The sequence below is a fragment of the Dryobates pubescens genome, chromosome 28, assembly GCF_014839835.1.
Source record: "Dryobates pubescens isolate bDryPub1 chromosome 28, bDryPub1.pri, whole genome shotgun sequence".
NCBI lineage: Eukaryota > Metazoa > Chordata > Aves > Piciformes > Picidae > Dryobates > Dryobates pubescens.
In genome coordinates, this window is record NC_071639.1 from 10,222,673 (window position 1) to 10,242,871 (window position 20,199).

General features: G+C 41.8%; 1 protein-coding gene across 1 annotated transcript in view; it reads left to right on the forward strand.

Moving 5' to 3' along the window:
- REV3L (REV3 like, DNA directed polymerase zeta catalytic subunit) overlaps positions 1–20,199 on the forward strand; it is an 86,134-nt gene that overhangs the window by 53,684 nt on the left and 12,251 nt on the right. The window contains exons 15-22 of the mRNA XM_054174083.1: positions 23–105; positions 1,549–1,674; positions 3,227–3,419; positions 5,844–5,955; positions 14,038–14,153; positions 16,681–16,799; positions 17,538–17,656; positions 18,622–18,763. Of these exons, the coding sequence (XP_054030058.1) occupies positions 23–105; positions 1,549–1,674; positions 3,227–3,419; positions 5,844–5,955; positions 14,038–14,153; positions 16,681–16,799; positions 17,538–17,656; positions 18,622–18,763 (1,010 nt within the window). The remainder of the gene's footprint in view (positions 1–22; positions 106–1,548; positions 1,675–3,226; positions 3,420–5,843; positions 5,956–14,037; positions 14,154–16,680; positions 16,800–17,537; positions 17,657–18,621; positions 18,764–20,199) is intronic.

Genomic DNA, 20,199 nt, shown 5'->3' on the forward strand with positions numbered 1-20,199 from the left:
TTGTCCTCATACCTATTTTCAGAGCCAAAAGCACAGAAACTGAGCCACAAGAGGGGAAGTAACACTGATGGTCTTCGAAGAGTACTTCTAACCACACAAATGAAGGTAAATTTAGAGTTTCTGTACAGATGGATTTCTATTTTTTTTCCATGTGCCACACAGACATTTCCATTCCCTTTTCCTGTGTTGTTTTGTTCCTTTGCTGTTGAGATCTTGAAAATGCATCTAAAATGATAGGGTGCAATTGGTGTAGAATCAGTGTGCAATCAAAGTTAGGAAGAAGAGATCAGTTTAATTTGCAAGGGGGAAAAGTTAGATGTTGAGAGTATGTCCTGTGTTTTAGGGTAGTGAGATGCTAATGAAATGCTAAGGAGACACTGTGTAAGGATGTTGTTTTGCTCTTTTAGCTAGAGAATCCTTTTTAAGGTCTCTTGTGATTCCCCTGTTTTATATCTGTGTGTCTCTGTGTTTGTTGTAATATTTTTCTGACAATGTTCTAAGCATTTTCTGAAAATAACATAGGCAGATGGCACTGCTCTGCTGTCAGAGTAGAAAAAGCAGCATGTTTTCCCTAAACTGTTTCTGCTCCCCGTGTTGGAAACAGAATGGTGTGCTAGGTGCATTACCAAAATGACCAAGAGTCTTCTCAACATGCTGACACTCACTCAGTTCAAGTGAGTACCTAAGAGCACCCTTAGTTCAGACCCTTAAAAAGTAGACTCATAGAATGGTTTAGGTTGGAAGGGACCTCAGAACTCATCCACTTGAACCTCCCCACCATGGGCAGGGACACCTCTAACTAGACTCAGCTGCTCAAGGCCTCATCCAACATGGTCTTGAACACCCCCAGGGAGGAGGCATCCACAACCTCCCTGGGCAACCTGTTCCAGAGTCATAGCACTCTCATACTGAAGATCTTCTTCCTAAGATCCAGTCTAAACCTACCCTCCCTCAGCTTCAAAACATTTCCCCTTGTCCTGTCTCTAGACACCCTTATGAAAAGTCCCTCTACAGCCTTCCTGTAGGATCCTTTCAGGCAGTTCTAAGGTCCACTCAGAGTCTTCTCTAGGCTGAACACCTCCAGCTCCCTCAGCCTATCCTGATAGCAAAGGTGCTCCAGCCCTTGGATCATCTTTGTGGCCCTCCTCTGGACTTGCTCCAACAGCTCTGTGTCCTTATGCTGGGGACACTGGAACTGGATGCACTATTCAAGATAGTGTCTGAAAGTGAGAGTTTAGGTGAATTGTCACTTGAGAGAATAGAGATTTGCAGTTTGCCAACTCCTGAGGCTTCTAAGAAAACCAGCATGGATGGTTTCTGGGAGGTTTTGTATTTCAGTTGGGCTTTTTCAGTGTTCCAAACTACCTCCTGCTTTCCTATGAAGTTTCATTAAAATTATTCCTAAAAGTCAGAAATACACAAGTAGCAACTTTACTTTAGCATTTGCATTTGCATTGATAAATTTGTTTTAAATGCTGCCTGGAGTTTCTCTAACCTTTTACCCTGCTTTTTTGCCCCCTTTTTTTTCTTCCCCCCCCCACCAATAAGAATCAATTTGCTGCTCTGAGTGCTCCAAAGAAAGAGTCTTCTGAGATTGAAGGCCCATCTTTAAACAACACTTACGGTTTTAAAGTCAGTGTGGAAAACCTGCAGGAAGCCAAATCCTTACATGAGGTAACCGACTGCTGTGTCTCACTTTATAAAAGGACAGTTTATCAGGGCAATCTTTTCCTCCTTGGGTCACTGCCTGGCATAGAATGAATCATTGTGTGATGTCTGCAGCTTTAAGCAGTTGCTCTGCTAGTTTCAGCTCAATCTCCCAAGTGCCTTTATTTAATAGTATTGGACTAAACTTCACAGTATTCTTGCTGAGAAGGTGGTGAAGCTTCCTTCAAAAAACAAGCATGAGGAAGATCAGAAGGAAGAAATGGCAAGTTTTGTATAAAAAAACATTACTGGAAAAACTAATTGACCATAACTTCCATGAATTGTTTCCTTAAACAAGGCATCTGGCATCATTCAGTCAAGCCCTCCTGGTATCTCTGCTTGTTACCTTCTGAACCTGTTGGCTGGCTTCTACTGCATTTAACAAAATGTGACATATCTCAAAGAGGGTTTCCACATATTTCCTGTAGGTCAGTAGGAAGAGAGATCAGAATTGGTGCTGGAGAAAGGGATGCAATGTGAATACAGTTCTACTGTGTTTGGCTGCTAGCTGGCCAGCCAGCATGTCTGTGCTCCCAGATAGTCACCACATCTGTGGCTTGAAATTAGCTGTGGGCCAATTCACAGAGGAAATGGGGAGACAGCAGTTTTATGTGCTGAGTAGGTGACGCAGGAGAGGTCACAAGAAACTGATGATTTTGTGGGCAGTGAGCTTGATAGTAAAACTTCATTTCAGTGATGACTGTAGTTATTTAGGATGTAAATGGAGCAGGAATCAGACTGGCCCCAGGGCAGCTTGCATGCTCAGAAATATTGTTGCTTTTCCCTTGTAATCTCTGCAGTTTGCCCATTAGTCCACATTATCAACAGCATTATGCAAGGCAAGAGCAACAACATAGCACTCAAACCATATTAAATGCTACAGTATTTATTGCAGAGCCAGACTTGTGCACTATATAGGAGTTAGCATTTTCTTAATGGAAACCATTCTGCAAAAAGCTGTAGCAGCATGATGCTGAGTTTATTAATGCAAGTGAAAAGAAAGTTATGTATTATCCATATCATCCTGTAAGTGACTTTGTTTTCATGCTTGTTTGCATGTTTTGGGCAGGGGAGGGAAAGGGAAATAAAGACCAACAGTGATTTCCAACAATGGAAGCTTAATTCGGGTCAATATCAAAGCTGTTGGAAAACACTGCAGGAATTTACAACTGTTGAACATTTCTGTCTGTTTGTCTTTTCTGCCTTTGGTAGAAGAAGATAGTACTCAGAAATTAAATATTGATTTTTAAATAATTGAGTATAAAAATGTATTAAGTGATAGATCTTTCTTGCAATAATTGAGTATAAAAATGTATTAAGTGATAGATCTTTCTTGCAAGGGGTGTTCAGAGGTGCATGTTTAATCACTTGTATTGCTTTTCATGTGTGCTCTCCCAGTTGCAGTGTAGCATGACCATACCAGTGTCTGCAGTGCACTCATTTGCACTAATAATCTCTTCTTACATCTTTTGAAGCAAGCTCCTAGACGTGCTGACTTACTCTGTGTGTTTGTTGGTAGGTCCAACACCTTACCCTCATCAGTATGGAATTACATGCTCGGACCAGACGAGATTTGGAGCCAGACCCAGAGTTTGATCCCATCTGTGCTTTGTTCTATTGCATCTCATCAGACACAGCGCTGCCAAACACTGAGAAAAGAGAAATCACTGGTGCTATAGTGGTGGATAGAGACAGGACACCCTCAAGCCAAGGTTCTTATCTCTTTTTCTCTTAACACATTTTACAGAAATGCTTATTTCATAGTAATCAAACAGTAGCAAACAAAATAGAATCGAGTAATATTACTACTTAGCTCCTTTAATTTTGTCTTGTTGACTGTTGGATGAATGGCCATATTAAACAGAGAGAGAGAGAGAGAGTTTTCCTGCTTATATCTTCCAAAGAACTATTGCATGAGCTGTAAACCACAGATAACATCCACGTGTGCACAGCGTCTGTGTTTGCCTTCTGGTGGACAAGCTCCTGCAGTATTCTCAGAGTATAAAGAGGAAAACCAGCCTTTAGTTTCCTACTCCAGTTGCTGGATAGCTACAAGTAGAAAATGTTAAAAGCAAGACAGTATGTTTTGATATTTTACTTAAGGGTTATTTTTGTGGTTTTATCTGATCCTTTTAGGATCTAAACAGGGGCCCTTATTCTATTGTACCTTTTTGGCTTTGTTTAGACCAGTGATACTCAACCTGTGGCTCTAGAGCCGGATGTGGCTCTTCATGGCCCTACAGGCGGCTCTCGCAATGTAGGCATCTGATCGGCGCTCCACTCTATCAGGCAGCGCGGGGAGCACTGAGCAAATGGACCAGCAGTGTGGGAGTCGCTGAAGTTCCCCCTCCCATAGGGGGAAAGAAAAGGAGCTGCTGGGATCCCCCCACAGGTAAGAGTAGAGATCACCTCCCACCCAGCAGCTGTGGGGCAGTACGGGGGAAAAACTCGCCCTTTTGCCCCTTCCAACCCCTCTACCCCACTCCTTCCTAGCAGCCAGAAGGGGTCGAAGACAGAACGCTGCTGGGAGAGAGGATGCTGATGTGTCATGTCGTGATGTATCAATATGTGATGATGCTGAGGCAGCATCATCACACATTGAAGTGTCATGATGGGAAAAAAAAACAAAAAAGGAAAGAAAAAAAAAAAAAATCACACTGTTGACAATATCAACCTGATTTTTATGGTGCTCTACAACTCCATTTAATAAAGAAGTGGCTCTCCAGCTGTTAAAGGTTGAGTACCACTGGTTTAGGCTAGTAAAAACAAAACAAAACAACCAAAACCAAAAAGTCCTCTTCCTGTCAGGGTTTCTTTGGTGTTGTGAATGTGTCTTAAACCACAAAATACTGTCTAAAATTTTAAGTGTGGACAAAAACCTACCAAAAAGCAATTTAGCATTAAGGCAGCAGCTTCTTCCTTTACCAGTTTCTCTTTCAAAGTGTTGTAGATATGTTAGCATGTTAAGCTAAGTTCTTTTTCTCAGTGAAGCTTATTCTGGTATCAGTTGCTTGTTACTATCTTATAAAAAAATACCTCCATTACTTTCCTAAGTGAGATTTTTTCCATAGTGTAGCTACTTCAGCTCCCTAGGTGTGTGCCACTGATAAGTGAGGAAGAAAAAGCTCTCTGTCAAGAGGTCCAATAGTACTTTGAAAAACCAACGGTTCTGATCTGGTTTTGTTAGCAAAATAAACTGGTGTTTTGAAATGTTACTGTGACATTCCTTGCTTTAGTTGATGTGTGCTGTCAGTATTTTCTTGGGTAGAACTCTCTGAGTTCCATGTGGAGTGATGTGACATTGAGATACACCTTTTTTACCCCTTTTTGTAGTATTCTTGCTTTGTAAGCTACAGTATTCAGTGTAACATTCCTTCCTGAAAGCACACTGCTTAAAATTCTCAGAAATCTGAAGACTGTGTCAAAGTGGAATGCCTTTTTATAAACTCCAGATTGTTGCCTTAATCAGAGATGATACTATCTGTTGTATAGAAGGAATGAAGAGACAGGAATATGTCTTGCATATTATTCATTTAAAGAGGTTTTTTAATATGGAAAGCAAATGCTGAGTTCCTGCAGGCATACAAATTTAGCTGTTATTCACACATTAGCAGTGTAGACACTCTTAATGTGGATTAAGTGAGCAGTTGTTTGTGTTCTTCCATTTCTATTAGTAACTTAGCAGTGTTTTTGAGAAGTGTACTAAAAAGGAACTCTACCATGTTACGTATCATTTTAATTCTTCTGAGCATTTTGCAAGCACTGCATTAAGCTAGCAATTAAACCAGATCTTTTGCATGAAGACATTGTGTGAGCTGTTTTATGGTCCTTTCAGATTTCTTAGTCAAAAAACACATTTTCTCATAGCTGGACTTTTGCACATGTAAAATGGTGACAGTTCTCTTGAATCATTTCTATTTATACCACTGTGGTAAGAATTTGACAAAGTGGAAAGAATAAACTTTTCAACCCAAGAGGAGCGAAATAAGCCCAGGGAACTTAATTGTGATCATAGGTAGTGTTAAAGCTAAACACAGTTTGTGTTCCGTGCTTGTTTTACTCTAAAGCGATACTGTAGACTTGAAGTCATGGAAGTCCTTCTGAATTGTAATGATTTCTTCTACTTTATTTTCCAGGGTGCAGAGACCAAGCCCCCTTGCTCACCAGATCTGGAGTTACAGGACTAGAAGTCAGTTACGCTACTGATGAAAGAACTCTTTTCCAGGAAGTAGTGAATATTGTGAAAAGGTAGCATATCTGTACGTTCTGCTTCTATCTTTCAGGCTTGGTACAGCAGATTTAGTTCCTTCATACCTTTGCCAGTCTCTCGAGTGCTGGTATTGTTGTTGCTGTTGTTTCCCTTGAAGGCGTATTGCTCGAGTGGACGAGCGTGGTGGTCTCTCACATGCAAACACTTTCTGCTTTTCCTTTTCCCTGACAGCAAGAACGCTCAGATCCTCTTAAGCAACTGAGTTACACTCTTGAAACTAAGCAGCCGTATAAGTAATCTTCTCTAACATACAACCTTGCCTGTTAATCCCAGAATTCGTAACACATCTCTCACTGCAACTCACAATAGTAGATACTGACAGTGCTGAAAGCGACAGAAAACCCCTCAGATGGGAAGAGTTTTTCTAGGGATTCTGAGACGAGGCAGGAGAAGAAGCCCTGTATGGCTCCAGACATGCTGTGCACAAATTAAAATGACCTGTGGCTGAAAAATCAATCTCCTTCACTGGTTTTGTCTTCTCTGAATGGCAGTCCCTTGCTCCATCAGGCTTGGAAAACTGCTGGTTTTCCTTCATCTCCACCAAGTCTGGGAAGCCTGTTCGGTAGGCTCTCTCTCAGCTGTTGAGTAGGTGGAACCACAGATGTCTCTCCAGGCCCTACTGTCAGAGGTGCAAAGCTGTAAAATTGCAAGGAAAAATAAACAGATTTAAACTGTGAGTCACCCTGCTGGAATAGAGGCACAAGAAAAAAATGTGTACTAGGCAGAGTACATTTGCAATTCTTTCTCTCTCCAACCAGAAAACCTCTGATGAGAAAGACATTGACCAACCCCATGAAGCCAGAATACAAAAAGAGTTGCTGAATGCAACCAGCACAGGGTGGGTCCTGACAGAGCAGCAGATTCCTGTTCAGAGAAGACAAAATTCAGGTAAGGAACATAATTTTATTTTTCTCTTTCTTGGAAATCCAGTGCTCCATCAAGCTTAGGAAAAAAAATCACTTAGAGTGAGAGGCTGTCAATGAGTGAAGAATTCTCCACCAGTTTTGTGGAAGTTTGAAAAGTGACAGTCCATAAAGAGCATGGGACAGAGAACTCAGTAGTTAGAATAGATGATTCATCACTGAAGAACAGAAGCCTCAGTCTGTACACCCTGAAGTCATTACAGAATGACAAAAGCATACAGTTTTTGTACTGCTTGAAGTGGAATGTACCAGTCACCAGGTTGCTGGCTGAGAAATCTCTTCCTAAGAGATCTTGTCTTTCTGTGCTGTGCTAGCGTGTCCTTTTGACACAACAACTTCATCTTCAAAGACTGAGCTAGTTAACTTGTGCTCCTGAAAGATAAAAGATGTGATCTATTAATGGAGACAGGGACTGCTGTCATCTTAGTCTACTTCTCTCTCCCCTCCATGCAGTATCACCTGAGGAATCGGCCTTCCGCTCAACTCTCAACAAGTATCTTTTCAAAAGCTTGGACCACATCTACAGTTTGCTGCTCTTTTCCCCCCTTTATTTTCTGTAGCCTAGGTGGAAGGGAGTCAGATAGTTTGCTAGAGTACATGCTCTGTATTTATCAAGCACAAAACATATCTCTAGACCCCAAGGAGGTTTAACTGAAGGAAAAGTATGGTAAAATTGCTTGATTAAAGGGTAGTGTGCTGCAAAAGTCCACAATGGGAAATGATCAAGCCAAGAAGCTCTAATGAAAACTTGCAGCAGCAGGAACTATTTTTCAGTCTTCTGTTGCAGCTTTCAGTGTTACTTTTTCCAGCACAAGCTGGATCCTCTAGTGCTCTTAATAGCAGGCCTGATACCTTAGAGAAAGGAAACAATCAAGCCATGTTTTAGAAGCATTACCACTTGGAATGCACGGAGCCAGGCTCAAAGTCACCTTCATTTATCAGCAGGTGACCTTATCAATATCTTCTATACTGATCTATCAGGTTAGAGGATAATAGGTTCTTCTGACCAAGTAGCATGCCCAGCAGGACTGCAGCTTGCTTTTGGTTTGTGTTCTTGGCCTCTGGCTGCTGGAGGGAAGAATGGATGAGTGATGTTCCAGATTCCTGTCACAGTGAGCAACAGAGTGTCTGTTCAATCTTGATAGTCAACACCAGGAACAGAATTCTCAACTTGTTGAAGTGCTGAACAGAGGGTACCTCAGCTGTGGGAGGAATTGTCTTTTGCAGTCCAGCTGAAGAATTCTTCTTCCCATTTCTAGCCATTCTCTTAGCAGCTGGCCTCAGTCTTGCTCTTATTTCATGTGTGTAAGAGTGTGGAGCATACTCACTTGTTTCACCTTCCAGCCTTCTACTTTTCTGTTGAAGCCTTTTGTTTTCTTTCTGTTCTGAAGATAAGAAATGGTTGATTCTGTCACTTTTGTCAGTAGATGTAAACTGGAGGGGCACAGCAGAGAATTCTTGACCAGCACACAGATGAGGGAAAGCTGATTCCTGGGAAATGTATCACTTCCTACAACACTTGTAGCTCATCAGTCTCTTTTTTACCATCAGAACTCTGCACATGTTTTGTCTTTGAACCCAGAGTGTCTACACACATGGTCTTTATAACATGCTGGTTGATACTGAAGCACAGAGGGATAAATTAGTGAGGTTTTAATGCTTTGGCGATGTTTTATTCTTGGGCTGTGCTGCCAGCCTTTTGCCATTAAAGAGTGAATCCCAAATCTAACCTTTAACAACAAAGTTACACTGTTACATGGTCACTGAAGAGGAGTACTGCTCCAGAAAGCTCACTGGAATTGATGAGCTGAAGTTGGATTTAGTTGCACCATCACTGTGGAGTTGTTCAGTGTGTGCTAGGTCTGAATGACCACAGTTAGATTTACATGAGTCTCCACTTAGACATCCATAAAGTAAAGTAATTACCAGGTTAAGTGTTCTTCTGTAAAATGAGTGACTGTTGTCTCAAATTAGCTCAGGGTAGTTGACAAATGAGAATAAGCCATCTTGAGGTCTGTAGACCAGAAGATGAGGTTGTTTCTCTGGAATTGTGATCTGTGATTTCATCTAAGCTGAAAACAAGCAGATTTATCTAAATAGTGAGGAAAATAAGCACTTTTCTTTCTAGATTATCATTGAGAGTGATTCAGCTGTGAAATGGAAGTACTTAGGAGAGTGAATACCAAAATCTGTGTAGAGACAGCTGAAAGAAAGCACATAATTGTAAAGGGAATTTGAGTATTCTCTTTAATTCTGAAAGGTATTGAAATAGTGAGCTGCTTGAAGGTTGAGAGGCAGGAAACAGTTTGAAAGGAAGAGCCATAGAGGTGAGTTTGAAGGAGGGAGGGAAGAATAAACAACATGGACTTGTAACAAAGAAAAGCATAACTGAAGTGGTGCTTGGTACTCTGACAACCATCTTAGAGTTGCAAGGAAGCTTCACCTACATAGGTCCCATTTTCCCTTCTTTGGTAAGCTGTCCTTGACTGCAAAGAAGGTAGGACTTCAGCTCAAACTGGCATAAAGCAGCTGAGAGATAGCCTCCTTCCCATCCTGGGCAGCCAGTGTGGATTATCTACAAGCACAGAGGCCAAGTTGTAGGCTCTTTAGAGTTGTTGTAGGGGAAATTATTTCTTTCCATGAAATGGAACCCATCCCTGCATTCTTGTCCTGAAGGATTCTGGCATGCTTCCTGAAGAGCCTTCTTGATAGACCCCCTCTGTTGTAAGGTGTCAACTGCAATGAGTTGGGAGAAAAATAGGTAGAATCTGTCTACTTGAAAAAGTAAACCAGAACCAGATCTCTGTCTGAACCTAAAGGCAGAAGATATGGATCAAACACACTCAGGTAGCTGCCTGAACCAGTCACACCAAAGCCCAGGCAAGCTGGCTGTTGGAGGAGAAGGAAGGGAGAGCTACGAAAATGCTTGTTTTGGAGATTTAGAAAGACAGGAAAACTAGAGATGTCCAAGCCTGATGGAGCAGTGGATTCCCATGAAAGAGAAATTAAATGTCTGGGCCTCTCCTAAGCTTTTAAGGCAAATTTTGCCACGCTTCATAGCAAAAAAGGACTGGTCCTGCAGGCATGAGAGGAACAGAATTTGGGGAATTGATGTGGGAATGCACAGTCCCCATCTCTGTGACATGCAGAGGATGTGGAAACAGGACAGACTTGAAGCAAGCAGTAGATTCACTGCTGTTTGAGACTCCCCAGCCACCCACCGATCCTTCTCCCCACGGAAGAACTTTCTGACAAAAGCACAAAACCATAATGCAAAGTTGTAAGATTATTTTTTTCTCCTTAAAGATTTCAGAGCCAAAACCATTTGTAAATCAATGAGTTGTTAATGATAACATTTGGATGTTTTATATCATGTTTTTCTTGCAAGGTATGATGTTAATCAGGGTTTTGTATTGAAAACAATGCATTATGTTTGTCCTGCAAATGCTCTAGCAACATAGAGAGATGTGTTCATCTAACCTTCTTTTCCCAGGTGTAACCTTCTCTTTCACAGTGTTTTCCTGTAGAAATCTTTATTTAATATCCTGCATTGTCCAAAGCATGCTAGAAAAATGTGTTCAGAGGTTTCAGTTATCTGTTTGAGTCACCAAGTATTCCACTGCTGTGCACAGTCACCGGTTTTCTCTGCATCATAAGTATGGCCTAATGTCTTTTACTATTTCCCCCTCCCCACTATTTCCCTTACAATTTAGCTGGAAGAAAAATAGCAGTCAGAAAAACCAGACACATAATAGAAGGGAAGGCATAACTGGGAGCTTTAGTGTTCATTCACAAAATTATCAAATGAGAAAGAGGAAGAGAAGGCATAACAGCACACAGGACTGAGCTAGACAGGGAAATAATTGCATCTCTTCTCCGCAGCGTGTATGAGGGGAATGCTAATGCTGGCGTCTTTAAATCCTGCCAGTGCAAATGCTGCTTTTCATCTTTGCAGAGGGACTGGCAACAGCATGCAAAGCAGTATCAGTGCCCATCCTTTCAACAAAAGAGCACTGTCTTGGCAGGCACACCTCTAATTCCTGTTGTATTAGTTCTAGCCAGCAGCTTTCAAATATCAGCATTACAACTTGGGAGTTTCTTGCAGGTGTAAAAGCTGCTCTCATTACCACTTCTTTTAATAGAACAGCTTAACCTGATGATGAAGACAGCTGAATGGTATATGCAAAAATTGTGAAGAGGGAGGGGGAAAGAGGTTAAACTCATCCTCTCCTTAGCTCACAGCCTGTCATCTCTGTGGTACCACATGAAAGGGGAGGGAGAGAGTGAGTGAGACACAGACTTCAGTTGAGCTCCCATCAGCTAAACCTTAGGTTTACCTGTTCATTTTCCCATTTGAAATAATGTCACCTTTGAGCTCCAGGCATCTCTTCTCTAACAGCACAGGAAGTCTCAGCAAATGACACACTCTTCCATGGGCACACCGTGGGACTGGGCTGCAGGAGAGGGCACTTCTGCTGCATTAATGGAGGCAGAGTTATCAGCAAGGGAATCAGCAAGAAACAGCAGAGCCTCTGGTTAGGTGCAAGAAACCTGATAGGTCTGTGAAACCTGTTGCATAAGGCCAGCCTTCTGTGTGCTGTAGTGCAGGAGTTTGGCATCCCAGGAGCTGCTCAGCAGAAATTTAATCTTGCTTTGTTTTTTCCTTCAGAGGTAATTCAGAGAGGCACCTAACCAAAAAGGTATTTTGATCACAAACTTGAGGAAATACCTAAGCATCCCTAAGTTCATGAATACTAATTGTAGTCCGTTGTGCACATGGCTTGTGAATGCACACAGCTATACACACAAAACACATCTATGTGTAACTGGCTGCAGTATCTGAGCAGTGTGTTTTGTGGTTTCATGCTTCCAGAAGAATACTGCTTGGATCCAGGTTTTAAATATGGGGAACTAAGGGGCTGTGTTCACAGGGAATTTACAGCAGGGCTTGAATTTGCCATTCATTGGCTACTCTACCTTGATTTTCCATGTAGATAGGTTTGTGTGAGAGCTGCCTGACTGAAACTCAGACATCTGTATTTCATTGTCAGTGTCTTAAGTAGTTGCTCACATTACCATGTATATTACAAGAAAGGAAAAACCAGGATCCCAGTCTGTAAGAGGTGGCTAAAACATGAGGAATAGTTCATCCAAAGAGGCCTTTTTTCTTCTAAGACAAAGAGACCAGCTTAGATAACTTGATATGACAAAACTAGTTGAAATTATACCCTCCCTTTAAATGCTTGTGCAGTGTCTACTTGAGAAGGAAAAGCAAAGCAACACCCTGTAGAGTGATACCCTCTGACTCAGTAATGTGTTATTGTAGGTGGTCCCTGATGGCTGCACAAGCAGGAGCAGGTTCAAAACTAGCACACTGATGTTATTTTTTAATTTGGGGTGATAGCTTTCCAAAAGTAAATGGAAAAAAAAAATCTTCATTTGACATTTAACATCAGATAGGAACATACTCCCCAAATGCAAAGTGCTTGCTCTTGTATTTCCTCTGGAATACTAGAAATCAAAATCTTACTTTGGAATCTTTTACTTTAGCCAAAAATGGTATCAAACCCATTTCTTCACAGGTGGAAGTAGGTGGTGAAGGGGATTTGTGCACCTTTTGCTGGCTGGTACAAAAGCTCAAATTGTACTAGACAGTTATCTTTGCCCTTTGGGGTAGAAGTGTGGAGAAGCTCTCTTCTGCAGCTATTCTCAAAGCAGTCAGTTACTTCAGAGTGAGCTGTCATCTGCCTTTGGCTGGGACACACAAGCAAGGAAGGCACTTCACAATGAAGTCTGAAGTTTCAGTTGTAATATCTGTGGTACAACTTAGAACTTAGGATTCAGGGAAAGGGTATTTCCCTATATCCAACAGTCAGGAAATGTTGGCAACTTTTAATACATTTAAGGATGCAAAAAGTACAGAGATGCTATTCATAAGCCCTGGGCCTCTGCATACTTCTCCCATAAACCAAGGTCTACAAGCCTGCATCCTGTTGTGGGGTTGGGCATACTGTGGTGTCTGTTGTCCAGTCCTCTGCCTCCTGACAGCTGTGCTTTTATCCTTCAGTTGTATTGAATACTGCCTGATAGAAATCAAAACCCTCTTCCCAGTGAAACTTCCTTCCCTATTTTGCTATAAAAATAACAGACATCTGATGTTACTTTGGCCAGGCTCTTTCTGTCCAGCCCAAGAAAATCATTCTTAGGCTCTTCATCAAGTGATCAGATAATGACTTCTGGGTTTAATTGTGCCTACTCAAAAGGTAGTGATACAGGCTGCTTGGAGCTAACTCCTGCCTGTGCATAGCCTTTGGGGCCACCTTGCTTGCCCGTCTACCTAGTCCACTCTTTTCTGCACCTCACTGGAAGATGGATGGTGACTGGGTTAGAAGACAGGTATGACAAAAAGAAATGTCAGAACTGAGCCAGTCAATTTTTCCACCTGGCATGAAATAAAGCATAAAATGAGTTTTTCTTGTGTACCCTATGGAAGGACAGTTATCCTAAAGGAAGAAGTGCTTAAATAGACCTGGGGGGTACAGTTGCTTTTCTCCATATTTCAGATTTGACAGTTCTCACCCGGCTGCACATTACAACAAGTCACCATTTGGGACCAGAAGTGTCCTCTGGTTATTGTAAGCTGCACTGCAGTATGCATGGTGCATTGTTGTTCACCAACTGTTCAAGTAGCCTAGTAGCAAATTCTGTTTCATAAAGGGAAATAATGCAACCAAGTTGGAGGACAGGACTGTATTTCCTTGCACATCTGTCCTGTGCCAGTAGCTGGGTTTATGCTCAGTTACAGCCTGATCCCATCGATAAAACCTGCCTAGACTAAATTTGTTCTTTGTTTGCAAAGGCTGAAACAATAGATGTGTGTTTGAAAGAAAGATTATTTCCCAATGAAAATACTCCCCCTACCTTTCTTTTATTTTCAGTTGAATGTTACTAAAAAGCCTAAAATGTCTGTTTGAAATATTGTCTCCTGGTCCAGATGCTTCTTTCATAGAACCTCATTGTGACTGCTGCTTTTTTAATCTCAACATGATTAGAGTGAGATCCTGTTTATATTCTGTTCATGGAGAATATTTTCTTAAATAATACAAAACTCATTTTCCTTTCCCCCCTCTTCTCTAGATATGACCCAGACATTTTGTTAGGCTATGAAGTCCAGATGCATTCCTGGGGTTATCTCTTACAGAGGGCTGCTGCACTTAATGTTGATTTATGCCAGATGATTTCTCGTGTGCCAGGTAAGTTATTGTCCTGGGGTTTCAGTTCAAGTCCAATAGAAACAAGTTGAAATCTATGAATAAATTAAAGGAAATAAATGCAGATGTCCCTCTGTATTTCACAGTCAGGCTTCTTCCCCTGTAACTATGAAGTGCCACACGACATAGGTTCAGTTCTAGTGAAGGAAGCCAGGGTTGCAGCCCTTAACATCTTTGAATGTAAGGTTCAAATGGGCATGCAGGACATAGGCATGGTCTCTACAGCACTGGTGTTCATAGCATAGATGCTCTTGTGCCAAACAGTAGATGCACTGCAGGTTCCTAGGAACTAATGTTACTGTAAGGCAAGTACTTGTTCTTTGTGACTGAACTGCAGGAGAAAGATAAGGAAAGGTTCACACTGGTGTCAGAAGTGTGGCCCTGCACATATGACCATAAACAGACGAGTGTTGTGATCTCTGTTGCTTTGTGGCCTCCTTGCCCATTGTTTTGATTCCATCCACATTCCTTTTGCTTTTCCAACCACTGTGCTTCCTATTTCCATCCCTTCTTCACATGCCATGTTTTCACAACAGGTTGTACTCCTTCAAGCAGTATGCTGCTCTTTCCTCCTATTGAAATAAAGGTGGAAGGTACTTTCTTTCCCTTCCCTGTGATTTCAACTAAACAGAAAGAAAGCTGGACTCTCTCTGGTTTTGCTTTATTGGCTGAGTCTGGTGCTGCATCTGCCATTTAGAAGTGAACTATTGATTAGTCATTAGGACACACCACGAGGGAAGTGAGTACTGTGCCTGTAGCATTTTGTGTGTGTGCACCGTGGCCTCCTGTTTCCTCCTTTGCATCACAGCTCAAAGTTAAGAAGTGGGTAATAGAGAATGAGAGGAGGCTTCTCTTCATTTCATCTCATGCACTTGAAAAATAGGAAGAATGTCTCATTCTGCTGCTTAACAGCTTCATTTCCCAAGAGGCCGTTGTGGTTGTGGTGAGATGCTCCCCACACCAGTTGCAGAGCACTCCATGTGTTTGTCATTTTGCAGTGTTCACCGTGTGCAGTCTCTTGTTCATCAGGCAATGGGTCTCCTGTGACCACAGCAAGCTTTGTTGCCTGTCCTTACCAGCAAGATATGAAGTGAACCTTGGAAACATGGGGAATCACTTAAGTGAAAAAGAGAAGTAGGATGACATTGCAGAAAGCAGAACTAAACTATGAGTTTCTGAGCCAAATGCACACCAAAAAAAATACTGAGGGGGAAAAATGTGTAAAGTTCCTCATTTTTGCAGGAGATTCATCATGTGAAAATGAAGAAAACCAGAAGGGCCTTTTTTCTATCCAAACATGAGAAATTGAAGGTGTGCTCCTTTAAAATCTAAAGCAACAAGGAGGTTAAAAAGACAGTACAAGGGTTTTTTAAAGCATAGAAAAGCTCTGCTGAATTTGGTCACAGTTCTGTGATTTATTGATAAATGAGAGAGAGGTTTTCTTAACCATATTTGGATTGATGTGAGACACATTAGAAAGATCAGCATACCAAGTTAGTCAGCATTATGTTGTTTCAGAGCAGTTCTGCAGAATTTCAGGCCATTTTTACTTCTGTCTTCAAGGGTAAAAGTGCTTCACATCTGCATGAGGAACTAATTGCTCAGTTCTGATCATTATTGCACAGCATTGTGTATCCACACTTCCATACCCTCTGTCCAAAATACTTTCCATTGGAATCACAGAATGCATTTGGGTTGGAAGGGACCTTTAAAGGTCACCTAGTCCAACCCTCCTGCAGTAAGCAGGGATATCCCAAACCAGATCAGGTTGCTCAGAGCCCCGTCAAGCCTGACCTTGAATGTCTCTGGGACCTGAGCAACCTGTTCCAGGGTTCGACCACTCTCACAGTAAATAACTTCTTCCTAATGTCTTATCTAAATCTGCCCTGCTCTAGTTTAAAACCATTGCCCCTTGTCCTGTTGCTACATGGAATTAGTAGGGTGCTGTGCAGGAGTACCTGATAAATGGTAGAGTATACAACCAAGAGTTGAGAAATGTATATGGGAAACGGGGGAAATGGCCTCAAAGTGCTTTCTTTTCCATTAAGCTAGTAAGAGGGAACAAGACTGGAGGATTAACCAGTGCAGTGTTTGCACAGATTCATATATTCATTGAATGGTTTGAGTTGGCAAGAACCTCAAAGATCATTAAGTTCCAACCCCTGCTGCCATGGGCAGGGACACCTTCCATAGACCAGGCTGCTCAAGGCCTTATCCAGGCTGGCCTGGAACACCTCCAGGGAGGGACATCCATGACCTCCCTGGGCAACCTGTTCCAATGTCTCGCCACCCTCACTAAAGAATTCTTTCTAATCCCCAGTCTAAACTGGGCCCCCTCAGGCTTCAGTCAGTTCCCTCTTGTCCTATCACAGCTGTAAAAGGCTGTGGAAGACTGAGAAATAAAACAATCTTTGGCAATCAGTAACACTCTTGATGAATTCTTATTTTCACAGAGAGCTCCTGACTGCCATATCACTTATCTAAATCCATTCTCTCTTCATGTCTTTAGATGAAAAGAAAGAGAACAGATTTGCAGCTGAGCTGGATGAGTACGGGTCAGACACGATGAGTGAAATCAACATTGTTGGTCGAATTATGCTAAATATTTGGAGAATGATGAGAAACGAGGTAAAGCTTTCAAAAGGTTGATGGATTTCCTGCAGGGGTTTTAATGGTTGTAGACTTTGTTGACAATTCCATGCAGCTTTTGGTCCCTTGTTTCCACACCCATTCAAACAGAGCAGTCTGCCACCTCTTGAGAGTGGATTTTGCTATCACTGAGGGCCTTTTCCTTCAGTAATGTTTCTTTTCACTTCTTTGTGGGTTTTGAGAACCTGGTGTAGCAATTTGGTTTGTATGCTGCCTTTACTAAATTAAATACTTCTTTTAAGCTGTCAAACTTCTTGTTTTGCTGTTTATGACTTGATATTTAATACTCAAATGGTTTAATCTTTTCAGATCTTGTTCTGATCAAATTCAGACCTGATCTACTGAATGTTGTATATTCTTTTCCCTTGATCAGGGATATTTTTTCCTGACTTGCAAACAGTTAGGGAATTCTAAGGCACAGAATTATTGAGGCTGCAAGAGAGCTCTAAGGTCATCAAGTCCAGCCTATGATTTCTGTTTCACTAATCCTTCAGGGCAGTAAGGAAAACAAGCTGTAGCTTGACACCGAGCTATGCCTTAAGAGGAGTTGACTATAACACATTCTGTGTCTCTTTGTAGAACACCTAAGTTGGTTTACCTTTCTAACAAAGACTACTACTAAAAAGTTAGTAAATTTGGGTGTTGCAGTTAAGAAGGTAGGAATTTGACTGTGGAAGACATCATGCCTGTTAACACCTGCTGCTGTGCTTTCTCTAGGTGACCCTAACGAATTACACTTTCGAAAACGTGGGCTTCCACGTTCTTCATCAGCGCTTCCCTTTGTTCACCTTCCGAGTTCTCTCTGATTGGTTTGATAATAAGGCAGATGTCTACAGGTAATAATCAGCTGCTAATCCATTTTTGTTCTTTTTCAGGCCAAATTCTTAACTTTGGGTAGGTGTAGGCTAAAGTCAACAGAAGAAATGCTCATTTTAGCTCAGGTACTTGAACAGTGTATGTGCAGCAACATGATCTTATTGACTCTGCTGTTGTGTAGTTCCACCCTCAGTGTTTCACCTCTGTGTGTTTCTCTGTTTGAAGTGCACCCCCCAAAAAAAATCATTTAAGGTTTTAACTTGTCTGGATAGATGTACTACTTTGAAGTTCTGCAAGATCTTCATTTTGTGTTTACTAGTCATCAGGAGGACCTCTATAATGAACTCACAGGTTTCTGTTTTCCTTCACGGTGCATGGCTTTAAAATAGCACAAAACAGCATGCAGGATGTTAAAACAGTAGCTACAGCTGCCTAAAAATACCTTTATATGGCACATGTCACACTGGGCTTTGCTCTTCCTTGGAGTGATTTGGTGGTGTGTGGTATGCACAGTTCCTAAAGCCAAGTACTGATCAGAACACTCATGGCATGCATGGCATGTCTGTAAAAGTTACCTTGCAGCCGGCTGGCAGCTTGGTTTGGTGTTGAAATCACATTTATGTTCATCTGAGATCAATATTCCCAGGACAGGGAGATGTTTCCACAAAAGTCTTCTAGGTTCCCAACCCCATGTAAACAGATGAGGAGAAACTTGGATTTCTGTTCATTAGGGCAGTAAGGTAAACACAGGATACAGCTTGAGATTGAGCTAAGCCTTAAGAGGAGTTTGCTGTAACACCTTCCGTGTCTCTCTGTAGAACACCTAAGGTTGTCTGCCACATTTTTGAGGGAGCCATATGCAGACGTTGTAGGGGAAATTTGATTTGCCAGTTTGTAACAAGCTATCATTAAGGTACTTTTTTTTGTCTTGACAGAAAGAGCAGCACTCTCCTGGTTGTTTCTAATGAGGTGTTTGCTTTCACAGGTGGAAAATGGTTGATCATTATGTTACCCGGGTCCGTGGCAACCTGCAGCTGTTAGACAAACTGGATTTGATCGACAGAACCAGTGAAATGGCAAGGCTGTTTGGCATTCAGTTCTTACATGTACTAACAAGAGGCTCCCAGGTAAGATTTAGTGTTCCTTACACTTCACAAAAGTCTTTACAAAATGCCTTAATTCTTCAGTAGCTCTTCAATCAGTCTGTGTATTTTTAAGGTCACAGAAGACTGGTTTGGGTAATGACATTGAAAGGTTCCAGAAAGGCAATTCAAAAGCAGTGATAATGAATTGGTTAGGTTCAGAGATTAAAAATACCTGTGAAAAACAGAGTGCCCCAAATGTAATCACACCAGGGAGTTTCTTCTGATGACTTTTGGGAGCAGCTTCTATTTTTTTCTCCTTGAGCTGGTATTTTTCACTCTTAGATGGTTTGAAAAGAAATGCTTTTTAAAACACTAAGGAATGAATTTGAGCATGTTTGAGAAAGATGAGGTGGTTTTCTTCCAGGGCAGACAAAGCTGCATCAAATCTAAGTGACATTTCCTGTGCAGCAGGCCTCTGGGTGAGATTTGATGATAAGGCAAGAAGGGCTCTGGCTTTATTAAGTACATGTGTTGTGCAAGATGTGCATGGGTCTCTTATTTTGGTACTGGCATCAGAGGAAGAGAGCAGGAGAGAGTGAGATTTATGCTACTCTTTCTTTGAGACCCCAGCAATCTCCAGCAAAAGGCTTTTCTTACCCAGGTGCTGCATGACTAGACTAAGCAGGCTGTCTTCATGGCTTCACATGAGCCCTCAACAGCACCTGAAGTGAGAGACAGCTACTCCCACATGTGTCTGCTCTTCTGTTGTCGTCTTCTTCCCTACTATAATTCTCATTCCTATCACCTTTCTGGTTTCATTTACATGTATTTGAGGGGACCAGGACTGAGTTATTTTTCTTTCCAACTTCTGTGGACAAAAGGACAACTTAAAAACTTAATTTCCTAAGCAGGCCAGTATTGTCTTAAGCCACTGAGAAACAGAAGTGTCTGAAGCTGCAGTTCCTTAGCAGTTCAACCCAATTTTAAAGTATTGCCACTTGTTTGCCATTAACTCTGTTGCCTGTGTCATCTCTTGGCCCAACACAGGTTCTTGTTGATCTTGTTGCTGGTACTGGTTCTGGTTTTATTTCCTTTAGGGGAGTCTGGGGGGGAATGGCACCAGCAGCAGAACCATGGTGAGGCTGAATTAGCCTCTTGATGTGGTTTCCCATGCCATCAGAGAAGTACTGCTGTTGGAGCAAGGGAAGAGAAATGCACAGTTAGGGACAGGGAGGATGGGACTGGCACACTGCCAGTGTAAATCTGCTTAAACTGTCATGATGGTAGCCTGCAAAGACTGTTCTGCCTGTCATCTTCCCAAATGGCCATGAGTGGGAGTAAGCAGCAGAAACATGCTGCATTTTCTCTCCTGACTGTTCTTTTCTCTTTCCTTCTGTGCACGTATGGTTTGTTTCCATCGAAGCTTTCTGGGTCACAAAAATGGCAACTGCAACGATTCCAAATCACCTCAAATGCTT